General features: G+C 37.7%; 1 protein-coding gene across 2 annotated transcripts in view; it reads left to right on the top strand.

Moving 5' to 3' along the window:
* The window catches only part of NCAM2 (neural cell adhesion molecule 2), a 781,544-nt gene that overhangs the window by 400,759 nt on the left and 366,099 nt on the right, over window positions 1–14,686 (top strand). For both annotated transcript variants that reach the window (XM_006899357.1, XM_006899358.1), the window contains one exon: window positions 13,292–13,429. In XM_006899357.1, coding sequence (XP_006899419.1) covers window positions 13,292–13,429 — 138 coding nt within the window. The remainder of the gene's footprint in view (window positions 1–13,291; window positions 13,430–14,686) is intronic.

Genomic DNA, 14,686 nt, shown 5'->3' with positions numbered 1-14,686 from the left:
TATCTCTGTCTTAGAGAAGGTAAAGGGAAGTTTCTTCTTGGGGGCCAGGACTTTGAAGCCCTGTGTCACATACTTTGGTCACATGGCCAGGAAGGACCGATTATTAGAGGAGGACATCATGCTTGGAAGGATGGAGGGACAGCCAGGAGCAGAATACCCTGGATGGGATGGATTGATATAGTAACTAAGGCAACAGTTGTGTCGGCCTCAGTGAGACTGTCTCAGGACAGGACAGGCTTCAGAGATGTTATATGTAGGGTTGCTATGAGTTGCAGGTGACTTGACAGCATATAACAACAACAACAAATCACATAGGATATTGCTCATCTTTTTCATGTGGGACACCTAGTGAATCCTGTGGCTTCGGTTGGCATTACAGCTCTATACAACTAAGCTCTAAGAGCTCCCGTATCTATATGTAAGCTACTCTTAAAATGTACTCCAAACCTATTGAGTGTTTTGCATATAGTAGTTATTATGCTACCTAGTGTATTGTAGAGAATACTGCTGCTCTAGTTATAAGGAGCTGTGTTGCCATCCAGAAGGGATGTGTTCCACATGGGAAAGATGTATATTTTTTTCCATGTGATTTACAGTTGTTGTTGTTGTTAATTGCCATCACATCGTAGGATACTTATAGCAACTCTATGAATGAAAGACCTCAACACTTGTATAACTTTCATCCTTTCTCCAGGTTCTTAGGGTTTCTGGAGGCAAGCTATTTTAGAGGTGGATGCCACTCCTGCTTCCAAGCTCATTTTAATTGGGGAGCTCCACCAAACACTGTCCACCATTGGTAACCATTATCACATTTGACACATCAGTGTCACAGTGTTCAGCTTCACAGCAACTATTAATTACCTCTGAAAAGCAAGTGGATAGACCAGGGATATATGACCTAGAAGAATGTTTGACCAAAACCAATTAAAAACAGAGAGCTGAGGATTAAAGTCACCGACCTTTGGCTTTGTAGCATTACTTCCTGTCCACTAGACCAACTGATCTCTCAACATGTGATTTACTACTTCTGAAAATCTATTGGAGGGCTAGTTAAGGGGCCGTTCTACCTGGACAGTACATAACAACAAAAACAATAGCTTATGTACTAGAGATTAGAGCTTTAATATTCACCAGAACAAACAGTCCACTTTTCAGATACCTATAGTTTAGTGGTAAACATGAATAGTTAAATTAGTGAAAACAAAATAAGTTGAGAATTATGATAAACACACTACAAGAATATGATAAAGGAAGAGTACTTAACCTAGTTAGTGCACGGGAGAGTAAAAAATTACTTTTTTAAAATAAAAAGCACTCTCAAACCATGGATATACCATAGACAGCAAAGAGACGAAGTAAGTCTGTCGTAGAAAGGGTGAAACTAAGTTTTGCAATGTATGCAAGGATTTTGAAGCTCTGACTTACTTTCTTTGGGCATGTAGCCAGGAAGGACCAGTCCTTGGAGAAAGACATCATGCTTGGAAGGGTGGAGGGACAGTGCAGGAGAGGAAGATCCAGGATGAGATGGATTGGAATAATCACTGGTGAGATGAGATTAGGGGTGTTGGAGTCAGTGAGACTATATCACGATATTGCAGGGTTCAGAACAATTGTATTTAGGGTTGCTATTAGTCAAAATATTGGTTGAAGCTCAACATCAAGAAGACAAAGATTCTCACCACTGGGCCAAGTGGCAGCACTACATTTGATGGAGAAGAGATTGAGGTTGTTAACAGTTACAGCTTGCTCAGCTCCGCAATCAATATCTTGGAACCAGCAGTCTGGATATCAGAAGATGAATTGCATTGGGAAAATCTGCTGTCATGTACCTCTCCAGAATGCTGAAGAGCAACGATGACAGTCTAGATAAAAGGTGCGCCTAATCCAGGCCATGATCTTCTCAATTACTTTTTATGCTTCAGAGAGTTGGACAGTGACTAAGGATGACAGAGAAGAATAGAAGCCTTCAAGTTTTGGTGCTGGGAAGAATTTTGAACATACCATGGACTGCCAAGAAAACAAATAATTCTGTTTTGGAGAGGGTGAAACCAGGTTGCTCCTTGGAGGCTAGGATTTTGAAGCTCTGCCTCACTTAATTTGGGCACATGGCCAGGAGAGATCAATCCTTGGAGAAGGACATCATGCTCAGAAGGGTGGTTGGACAACACAGGAGAGGGAAACCCCAGAGGAAATGGAATGATACAATAACTGGGGCAATGGGGGTTGGTGTTGCGGAGTTAGTGAGACTGGTTTGGGCCAGTTCAGAGCTCCTGTACATAGGGTAGCTACACATAGCACATAACCAGCTACACATGGCACATAACAACAACATACTATGACAGGTTTGGAAGCAGAAGTGGAATCCACTTCCTAAATAACATACCTCCAGAAACTCTATGAAATTTAATAAATGTCAATAGTTATAGAGGGACTTGAAGCCTTTTGTTCATAGAGTCGCTATGAGTCATGCTCGACTTGAAGGAAATCAACAACAACAATTAGTTGAAGACAATGCAACAGCACATAACAACAAATAAGAGGAGGGATTAACCAAGAAGAGATGGACTCCCCCCTCTCCCCAGCAGGAAGTGAGAATGTTTTTCACAGAGAACACAAAGTTGAAACATAGTAAGATGGCACATTAAAAAGCTTGATTTGTAATAACTAGAACTGTGAATAAATATATACCAGGCCCTGTCGTGTTTATTGCTGTTGTATTTATAATCGCTATGAGTTAAGTCAACTTGATGACATGTAATGTTGTTGTTATGTGCCTAGTCACCTGTGACTCTTGGCGAACCTAAGTACAAAAGCCCTAAAACCTGGTCTATCCCTTGCCAATCTTATTGTCTCCGACACACCTATCCCCAATACCTCAGTGACTAAATCAGTCCATCTCATCGAGGGTCTTCCTCTCCTGTACTGTCCCTCCTACCTCCAAAGCATGACATCCCTCTCCAAAGACTGATCCCTCCTTGAAACATGTCCAAAGTGTGTCAGATGAAGCTTTAGAATCCTTGCCTGCAAGGAGCAGCCTGGCTTCACCCTCTCCAGGATGAACTTATTTGTTCTTCTAGTAGTCCATGGTATATTCAATACTCTTCTCCAGTACCACAGCTCAAAGGCATCAGTTCTTCTATCATCCCTTCTCATTGCCCATATCTCTACAGGATAGCAAGTAATTACAAAGACCATGGCCTGTATCAGGTATAGCTTAGTCTCCAGACTGACATCGTTGCTCTTCAGTACTTTGGAGATGTCTCTGACAGTAGACTTTTCCAGTGCAATTTGTCTTTTAATTTCCTGGCTGCTGGTACCAAGTATGTTGATTGTAAAGCCAAGCAAACTGAAGCTGTTAACAAATTCAGTCTCTCCCCACTGTATCATGATGCTGTCAGTTGGCCCAGTGGTGAGAATCTTTGTTTTACTGATGTTGAGCTTCAATCCATATTGAAGGCTGCAGTCTTTGACACTCTGCAACAAGCACTTCAGGTCCTTCTCAGTTTCAGCAAGCAGGGTTGTGTCATCTGCATTAACACAGATTGTTCATTAATCTACCTCCAATCCTGATGCCACACTTCTCTTCATAGAGCTCAGCCTCCTAGATAATCTGTTCTGTTTATAGATTGAAAAGATATGGAGACCTGTAATAATAACAAAGAAATAAAGCTAGAGAGAAAGGCTTAGCGGATTCAACATGGACTCAAATTAAGCAGTTCTCTCAAAACAACAACAACAACAAAAATCCAGAAACCAAACCAAAACAAAGATCTACTTATTGTTGTTGAGTTGTCATTTACACATAATTGATCCTTTAGTGCATTTTCTTTCTTTTTTTTTTCTTTTCAAAGTCTGTAAATCACATGTTGTTGTTATTGTATACCATAGAGTCATAACTAACCCATAGGTGACCCTCTGGCAGGTTTTCAGAGGCAGTTAATGACATGGGAGGAGATTGTCCATCCTTTTCCCAAACAGCCTCGAACCATGTACTTTCTGGATTGCAGTGTAGCTTCTTGCTACGAGGCCACTGGAGCTCCCATAAATCACATAGTAGGCTGTGTTTCTTCCCCAAAGCTGTTGCTTGATTTGAACCAACCTAATGGATATTAAAAAGGATGGTCTATTAAATATCCTAATCACATGAATTACTTGGACTGGTGTATTTTGGCCTTATGTATTTTTGAAGGATATTAGAACTATAGTGAGGAGAATGTACTGGGTAATAGTTAAGACAAACTTTCCTCTTCTCAGAAAAGAGTTGAGGTTGTTGCTGGAGGAGAAGGAAACTAAGAGTAATGACAAAGTGATAAAACATGAGGTAGACTAGATATGCAAACTGAGAGAGATAAAGAAATTAAGTATCAGTCATGAAATGTGCCTGAGGAAAATAATTCCAATTTAAGACATTTACAAAATTAGACAGTAGCAAATGAGAAACTTCAGATGAATATTTCTGCCTAAACCTTAGACACCCCAAGATTGATATTTAAAATAAAACACTTCAAGTACTTCTAAGAAGGCTTATTTTTTTACCTGTTATTTAGATTGTTTCAAACCACAAATGGTCAGTTTAGAAGGAAAAAAAGGGTCATCAAAATAGATGGTTTTTGGTGGAAGAATCATCAACAGCCTGCGTTATGCAGATGACACAACCCTGCTTGCTGAAACTGAGGAGGACCTGAGGCGCTTGCTGCAGAAGATCAAGGACTACAGCCTCCTATATGGACTGAAGCTAAATGTCAAGAAAACAAAGATTCTAACCACTGGGCCAATTGACACCATCAGCATGGATGGTGAAGAGATTGAGATAGTTAACAGTTTTAATTTACTTGGCTCCACAGTCAACGCTTTTGGTAACAGTAGCCAGGAAATCAGGAGACGAATTGCATTGGGAAAGTCGGCGGTGAGGGACCTCTCAAGAGTACTGAAGAGCAACGATGTCAGGCTGGAGACTAAGGTGCGCCTGATCCGGGCTATAGTCTTCGCAGTTATGTGCTATGCATCAGAGAGTTGGAAAGTGAATAGGGCTGATAGAAAGAGGATTGATGCCTTTGAGCTTTGGTGCTGGAGAAGAGTGTTGAATATACCATGGACTGCTAGGAGAACAAACAGGTTTGTCCTGGAGAGGGTGAAGCCAGAGTGTTCCCTGGAGTCAAGGATTCTGAAGCTTCATCTGACATATTTTGGGCATATTGCAAGGAGGGACTGGTCCTTGGAAAGGGACATCATGTTTGGCAGAGTGGAGGGGAAGCGAAGGAGAGGAAGACCTTTAGTGAGATGGATCGATTCTGTGACTGGAGCGGTGGGAATAGGTGCATTTGAGATGGCTAGGTTGGCACAGGATAGCACAGCATTTAGAGCTCTTGTACATAGGGTCACTATGAGTCGCAAGCGACTTGATGGCACATAAAAACAACAACAACATAAATTACTGACAATTATTGAGCTGGTACAGAATGAAAACACAAGAGAATTGAGAAAATAACTTGCTTGAAGAAGCAAAGCAGATGCTAATTCAGTATTATCTGATTTCATTTATGTTTGTAATTACAACAATGAAGCTATTTTCATGTGCAATTGAGAGCAAGAAATACTTATTACTTAAGTATTTCTTATGTCTGTTCACTTAGGGAGCTCAAGTGGTTAAGTGTTGATAGTTGTAGAGGGACTTCAGGTCTTTTGTTCATAGGATCACTCTAAGTCCTTCTTGACTCAAGGCAATCAACAACGACAACAGTGGTTAAGTCAGTGGAAAGTTGTGCTAACCCAAAAACCATGCTTCTCTGATGAACTGAATCCATCACTAGTTCCATGGAAGAAAAATTGGCAGTCTCTTCCTATATGACTGGAAACCTTGGGAAAACAGTTGGAGGTTTAGGTATGAGTTGGTTTGAACTCAGCAATGACTGAGTTTTTCAGTTGTATTTACATAGCACATGCTTGCTAAAATACAATACATTGCGATTTCAGTAATGATAGGTTAGTTTGCTATTTTTAAATACCTGAGCATAATAACATAGTTAGATGGAGCTCTATACTGAAGCATTGATTTAATACCTTACTGCTAAGTAAGAGAAAACTGAATCAAACCAGCCATCCAATACACAGGAGAAAGATGTTGCAGGTTTCCCCAAAGATCAAAATTTAGGAAGCCTCATAGGGCCATTCTTCTCTGTCCCGTAGATTTGCTATGAGTCACTATAAACTCGATGGCAATAGACTGGTTTTTTGCATTGTTTTGTTTTGTTTTTCTTGTGTGTTTTTTTTGTTTGTTTTGTGTGTGTGTGTTGTGTGTGTGTGTGTGTGTGTGTGTGTGTGAGGTTTTCAGTGGATAGTGGAAGAAGTTCTAGTGTCTGGTGTAGAGAGTTGAGCTTCTAACTTAAAGGACACATTTTTCTGATTATTTGAATCTATAAATGACTCCTTGGGAAAAATATGAAAGATGAATAGATTATAATGGATTAAACAGAGGTTTCTCTTCATGTTTCCTAGACATTCTTAGAAATCCTATCTTTAGGCTTGATAGTTTTCTGACATCAGTCCATGGACTTACATGCTCATTTAGAATTTGACTCACATTTTCATATTGTTCATGTGAGAAACTTGCTTTCTGTAAAAATATCTATTATTTATTATATGTTTATGTAAAGACATGTAATATATACACACACACACATATATAAATAAAGATTTAGTGGGTAACTTATGTCCTCATGATGCTCTGAGAGTTTTATTACATAGAGTAAAAATAATATATGAAGGTGTTAATCTGAAATAGAAAATTTTACAATTAGAAGAAACACTAATAAATTTCTCAAAATATGTGTTTAGTGGATTCAGTGCTTCCCCTTAATTAACACTGAAATGTATCTTAAAGCATGACATATATTTTAGTAAGATAAGTTTTTTAGTAAGAAAATGTAATACGATCTAGATATGATTAAGTACATCTCTAATGTACATTTTTCCATTCAGTAATACTTCTCATTCCAACTTCCACTTACAAGAAAGTTGGCATTGGATTTGAAAAATTATTCATTTCGGACTCACAGTTTTGATGAATTATGTTTAAAAATTTCTTCTAGATTGTCTTCTTTTTCTCAAATGTTCCATTAAAAATATATGTTTGTACTTTAATATACAAGGAGAAAAAAAATTAAATCTCTTTTTTAGGTTAATGAAGAGAAGTCATGAACGTTAAGTTTAGAGCTCCTGGACTGAAAAACATATGACTATAACTTTACAATCAGTATTTTTTCTATTAGGTAGCCTCAGAATCTGTCACTTTTTTTATTCTCATAAGTCATTTAGGGAGCTCTGGTTGTCCTTTTAACCAAAACTCTCCTCCTTTCAGATGGATCAAATCTACAAGAGGCTTCTCATAGTGGAGTAGCTGAGTTATACAGTTTCATGTTCAACTTTTTGAGGAAACACCAAAGCGTCTTCCAAAGTAGTTGAACCATTTTATTATCCCACCAACAGCATATGAGAGTCCCAAAATCTCCACATCCTCTCCAAATTTTATTGCTTACTGTCCTACTAAACTTTGCTACTCCTATTGGGATAAGATGATATCTTATTATGGTTTTTGTTTTCATCTCTCTTATTGCCAGTGATTTGAGCATTTCTTCATGTGTCTCTTGAACACCTGAATGTCTTCCTTTGTGAAGTCTTTACATGTCTTTTGCCCATTTTATAATTGGTTTATCAGTGTTTGGGTTTTGTTTGTTTGTTTTGCTTGTTGTTTTTGTTGTTTTGTTTTTCTGGAGGCCCAGGAGTATTCTGTAAACTTTTATTTTGAGATCCTTGTCTGAGATGCTACTGCCAAATGTTCCCAGTCAATAGGCTTTCTTTTCATCCTGTTGGAAAAGGTTTTTTCTTTTCACCCTGTTGGAAAAGGTTTGTTTTTTTTTTTTTTCAATGAGTACAGCTATTTAATCTTCATAAAGTTCCATTCATTAATTTTATCCATTATTCACCAGCTCAAGAACACAGAAACAGCCCAAATATCCAATAACAAACTAATGAATTGAGAAATGGTGGTGTATTCACCCAATAACATAGAAACAGTCCAAATATCCAGTTATAACTTAATGGATTGAGAAATTGTGGTATATCCACACAATGGAGTACTATGCAGCATTCAGAAGGTAACACTTTTAAAAAATACTGTGTAACTTAGGAGAGGCTGGAGAACATTATCCTGAATGAACTAATACAGTCTCATAAGGACAAATGCTGTGTAAAATCATTATAAATAGAAGGATAGGAACTCAAGGAGGGCAGAGGGGTGAGGATAGGTAGGGGGACTAAAACCACAGGGTTGCACAGTCTGGTGGGTGGAGGAAGGGGATGAGGAAAGAGAAAGGATCCAGGTGTAAAGACAGGGTAATTGTGTTCAAGGTCCAATGGTGATTGATTTTATGAGCCATGATGCCTGAGAATGATTGTATGAAACACAGTGTGAATGAAGAATAGTGTGGAATACAATGCGTACCAAACTTTGTAAGCAAAATTTTTAAAAAGGGGGGGGTCCATAAGGGAAAGATGGACAGTTTCCTCCCAGGTAATTTATAGCATTGGAAACCCAATTAAGGGACAAATATGAAATGGTTCATAATTGACAGCAAAGACACACAGTGAGAGAAAGAATGCATTTAGCAATTATATTATATGTAACCATGTCCTTAAATTTTTTAGTGATAGTCTATAATCTAGTGTCACAAGTTTGAGGATTTTTTGTTTTGTTTTGTTTTCATTTTTTAATAGTTTATTTATAAAATTTGAGTACATTGTTTTCAAGAACAATTTCTATTTCCCTCACCAAATTGTACAACCCCATGGTTAACCCTCCCTCTCCCTGCACATCGTCATCCCTCTGCTTCCAGCCTTTTCCCTCTCTCCTGGATCCTTATACTCATTCTACAATAATGGCTTTATGCAATGTTTATCCTTGTGGGACTAAGTTCACTTATCATAATGCTCACCAGTCCCCTCCAAGTTAGGTAATAATGTACAAAATCATTGCTCCTGTGTGCTGCAAAATATTCCATTGTGTGAATATACCATCATTTTTCAATCCATTTGTTTGTGGTTTGACCTTTTTGCTGTTTCCATGTTCTTGTGATGGTGACTAATGCTACTATGAACATTGGAGTACAAATCTCAGTTTGTATCTCAGTTCTCATATTCTCAGGGTATATTGCAAGTAGTGGAATAGCTGGTGTCACAAGTTTTATGGGCTCATCTGTCAACTAGTGGTTAAAAATACCAGATACTCGGCAGGAAAAAAAAGATCTGGTGATCTATTCCCGTAATGATTGTTGTTGTTGTTGTTGTTGTTCTTAAGTGTCATTAATTCAACTGTGACTCATAGCTACCTGTGAGTAGCTGATCTGAACCCTGCCCTATCCCATACCAACTTCATCAGCTCTGAAACACTAGAGACCATTGCTGACATCACTCTGTCAATCCATCTCATTGGGGGTTTTCTTTCTTTCACTCACTCTCCATCTGTCCAAGCAGGATGTCCCTATCCAAGGAATAGCCTCATCTAACTGCATGCCCAAATTATGAAAGATAAAGCTTTACCATATTTGCCTCCAAGAAGCACTCTGGCTGCACTTTTTCCAAGACATTTCTGTTTATTCTTTCGACAGTCCATGAAATCTTCAGCACTTTCTCCAACTCAATCCAAAGGCATCAATTCTTCTTCTGTCATTCTTTCTTATTGTACAGTTTTGAGACATATAGCGAGTGACTGAGGAGACCATGGCCGGAGTCGGACACACCTTAATCTTCAAATGCACATCATTGCTCTTCAGACTTTTGAAGAAATTCCCTCCAGCAGATTTCCCCAATGCAATATGTTTTCTTCAGCCTGACTGCTGGTTGTTGGTTCAAGCAAGATGAAATCATAATGTTGATTATTGGTCCTGTGATAAAGACCTTTGTTTTCTTGATGTTGAGATGTACCCATATGAAGTGTGTAGTCTTTGAACTTCTACAGCACAATCTATAGCCTCCTCACTTTCAGCAAACAAGTTGTGTCATCCGCATAATGCAGGTTATTGATGAATCTTCCTCTGATCTTGATGCCACATTCTTATCCATAGAATTCAGCTTCATGAATTATTTTCTCAGTTTACAGATTTAATAGATATGGAGAAAAGATATAACCCTGCTGCTCACCCTTCCTGATTTTAAACCATTCAGTGTTCCCTTCTAGATATAGATTTCATATTAGCATAATGAAGTATTCTGGGTTTCCCATTCTTTTCATTGTAGCCATAATTTGTTATCATTCACTTAGTCAAATGTTTTGTATAGTCTATGAAACACAAATAGACATTCTTCTGGTATTCTCTGCTTTCAGCCAACATCCTATTGACATCAGTAATGATATCCCTGATGCCACTGGCCTCTTCTAAACTCAACTTTAACTTTTGGTAGTTCCCTGTCAATTTACTGTTCTAGCCCGTTTTTTAATAATTTTAAACAATATTTTACTTGCATAAGATATTAATAATATTGTTAGGTAATTTCCACATTCTATCGAATCATCTTTCTTGGAAAGGGGGACAAATAGGGATCTCTTTCAGTCTGTCAGCCAGGTAGGTTGCTTCCTAATTTCCTGGTATAAATTGATTAGAACATCCAAGACTGCATCTGTTAGTTGAAACAAGTCGATTCGTATCAATTCCTGAGAGCTTTTTTTTTTTTTTAATAATGCCTTCAGTTGCAGCTTGAACATTTTCCTTCAGTGCCATTGGCTTTTGTTCTTACGATACTTCCTGAATTTTTCAGTGTCAACAAATTATTTTTTGATATAGCAGTGATATGTATTCCCTCTATCTTTTATTGATATGTGGTGTTAGACTAAAGGTTGGCTTTTTTTAGCCCTTTGTTAGCCCATCTGACCTCTAGCTAAGTTAACTGCATGCACTTGGTGATGCAAATCAGCATGAGCTATGGGACTAGGATAGGTGGAAGAATGCTTCCCACACTAAACAACCAAAACTTGAGGCAAGAAAGGCTTGAGGCAAGACTTGAGGCAAGCAAGGCTTGTGGCAGCAAGAATGTGGTGATAGCAAGACCTTGATGGTGGAGAGAATGTGATGTTGCTGTGGAGAAATGGTGGCAAGATGTGACCTAATGCTTCTTGCATTCGTGCAGGCCACATAGTTAAAGAATATTGCTGTTCTTGCCTTTGATGATGAAAGAAAAGTTTCTTGTTGAATTGAAACCAGAGCCTGAACTAACTAAGAATTGTGCCTTGGAACAGTTTGGTTAAAATCTGGACTTATTTTGGGTGATATTCGTTTCCTCCCACTCTCCAGCTTCCTTCCCTAGTATACCCCACTGTTGAGGCCCTAACTGTGAGTCATCAATAAATAAAAGAACCTCTGCTGGAACCATGGGGATGGGCTGCGGATCCTGATCTGCTTTATACTCTGGACGGCTGAGGAGCTTTGGTATTCTCACTCCCTCCTCCCTCCGGCGCTTTCAGAGAGATGTCTTCTTTTCTCTCTTTTCAGACATAATGCTTTCTGGGTCATTCAAGATTGTACCCATAGCAACTTTTCAGTATTTTGACTCAAGCTTAGAATATTTTTGTTCAGTTCTTTCAGCTTTAGAAATTCCCAGAGAGTTTTTCCCTTTTTAAATTCTCTTACTCCAGTTCTTTACATATTTTGTTATAATATTTTGCTTTATCTTCTCGAGGTTCCCTTTGAAATTTTCTATTCAACTCTTTTACTTCATCATTTTCCTTTTATTTTGGCTTCTTGATGCTCTAATGCAATTTTCATAATCCCTCCTGACATCCATTTTGATTTTTTTTTCATTGGAAAGCCTATGGGGTATTTCTACTTTATCATATATCATGAGTCTCTATCAGTTCATTAGTACACAACAACAACAACAACAATATACTATGATGATTCCCCTGTTTAAGTTCTAACCCAAACCTCTAAGTCTCACTTTAAGGAATTAATAAAGCGAGTAAACCCCAGCCTCTGAATGGCCTAGGGTCATAGCAGTTTCTTTTTCATTCATGCAAATTTCAGTTGGTAGTAGTCAAGACTCTACACTGCTTTTGTATTCAGTGACCCGAGAAAATAGTTCTTTGTTTCTGCTTAAGATGAATGTAGATGCAGTGAATGTCCTAACCTCTTTAGCAAGTGAGCAGATAGAGAAAAACAGTAAACCCTGAAAATGATCTAAGAAGTATCTTGGAATGTTAGAGCTCACAGAGATGAATTGCTTAAATCATGCATCAGTATCTGACTCAATAAAAGCTTCAAACACCTTGCACAACAGTTATAAATGTGGTAATTGTGTATTTCTTAGCTAGCGATGCATTTCCAATGCTATTTTAATATGTAGCAAATAGTTGATGTTTGGAGTTAGTTACAGATCTTATGGGGTAGAGAATGTATTTTGTAAAACACATTTCAAAGTAGGATTAGACTTAAGAGAACCTTAATTTGATAAGAAAAGAAAACTCTTTTAGCAGTATCAGAAAAATTAGGATAAAAATAAACTACAGCTACTTATTGAAGAATATTATCAGTCTGGGCCACTATCTTAGATTGTCTTCTTACTTTAAGTAAGAAGTGATTAAACCTCTATACCTGCTTGTTTGTATTTATATGCATGTGCACATACCTATGCAAAATAGAATCTTGAAATAAATTTCACAAAGTCTAATGCATTCATTTCTAAAATGAATTATCTTGTATTTACTAAAAATAATCCTCCTCTATAAAATTTGAAAAATTACCATTTTGTATGTTCTTTATGTGACTTGAATATTATTGAGTCATTTAACTGCCACCACAGGGTATGCAAAAGTATTAGTTTAATTATCTTACAAGGAAAACCCTTCCAAAATTTTCAAACTCATTTGCATTGCCAAGTTGCTACATATTTGCAGTCACAACATTTTTATGTCTGCAATATCTAATCTCTGTGCATTGTTCTTTTGTGTATGATTTCTGTATTCAGAATATCAAGGGGAAAATAATAGCCTAGCCATTTTATGTGGAAATAAAGTCTCAAATGTATCTTAGGGGGTGAAAAAAAAAAATGATGTAACCAGGCAGTGTGGAGTAGAAAAACTGAAGTCATGAAATTACATTTTACTTTCAAATTTGAATTTTGTTTATTGACGAAAACTTTCATAGTGTCAGACAAGTGTCATATTTTAACTTTTAGCAATTTAGAGCACACTGGACTCTGCCTTCAATTACTTACATTAATTTCCTCCCCTTTGCTTACTTTTCAGCCCGGTTTGCTATGCTAGCAAACAATAACCTGCAGATTCTCAACATCAATAAGAGTGATGAAGGGATATACAGGTGTGAAGGAAGAGTGGAGGCTCGGGGAGAAATTGACTTCCGAGATATCATTGTGATTGTTAATGGTAAGCAGTGAATAACTTATACATATTTTATTGCTTCATTTTACAAGTATGCTTTTAGAAACGACAACTGTGTAAACTTTTTAAAACTCAAATTTTTCCTAATAAGCTTCCACAATGGCAGAAGTCTTCCCACCTCAGTAATGGCCTGCCTTTTATTATATTACAACCTCAAGGGCAGAACCCAGGGCTTATTTAATACTCTCAGCTTCATATCATTTTCCAGGAGTCTAAGAAGTAATTTTATTTGTTCTCAATTTTTGGTTGCTGAAAGAGTGTTAAATGGATTATAGTAAAAAGTAGCCTTTTAGATTTTACTCTTGACATACATATTATTTTACTTAAATTAATATAACTTGCAGTGTTTCCCCTCAAATTTCACAGTTTAAAGTTTAGTCACAGATTACCTTTACAAGTGTAGAGAAATGTTAATTATTAAGTTTATTTTATTAAAATGGCACTTCTTTACTCAAATAAGTTTCTTCCAGTATTTAGTAATATATTATTTTGTCTTCCTTTTCCTACTATTTCTTGTCTGTGTTGATAGAAAATTTTCTGATGTCAGAATAAATACTAAATTTAAGTTAGATGCACAGTTTTTGTCATCTAACATTTTATAAAGATATGCCCATGCTGTATCTTTAACATTTTCAGGTGCATGCTGTTTTCTCTTTCATCACGCCATCCATGAAAATACTGCCCTTCTTATAGTTCCCTTCCCCACCACTTTTAAAATTGTTACAACTTAGTTTTCTTACTTTAAATTTAAAGAGCTCTTAAATAGCTCTCTACAGTCATCACTCTTGGCACCAGCAGCTGCAGTGGTAAAGTCTGTTGTTAGGGACCTCTGCAAGGTACTGTAGAGCAATGGTGTCATTCTGGAGACTAAGGTGCACCTGATACAGGCCATAGTCTTTGCAGTCACTTGCTATGTGTCAGAGAGTTGGACAATGACTAGGGAGGACAGAAGCAGAATTGATGCCTTCGAGCTGTGGTGTTGGAGAAGAGTATTGAATATACTATGAACTGCTTCAGTTTGCTCAGCTCCACAGTCAACACTCTTGGCACCAGCAGTCAGGAAATAAAAAAGCGTATCGCCATGGGAAAGTCCGCTGTTAGGGACCTCTCTAAAGTACTCAGGAGCAACAGTGTCCCTCTGGAGACTAAGGTGTGCCTGATACAGGCCATGGTCTTTGCAATCGCTTGTTATGCATCAGAGAGTTGGACAATGACTACGGAGGACAGAAGGAGAGTGGATGC

Source organism: Elephantulus edwardii, unplaced genomic scaffold (assembly GCF_000299155.1).
Source record: "Elephantulus edwardii isolate Elephantulus edwardi_28Jun2011 unplaced genomic scaffold, EleEdw1.0 scaffold00253, whole genome shotgun sequence".
Lineage (NCBI taxonomy): Eukaryota > Metazoa > Chordata > Mammalia > Macroscelidea > Macroscelididae > Elephantulus > Elephantulus edwardii.
Note: the sequence above shows the minus strand (reverse complement) of the source record. Positions and strands in the feature narration are given on the sequence as shown.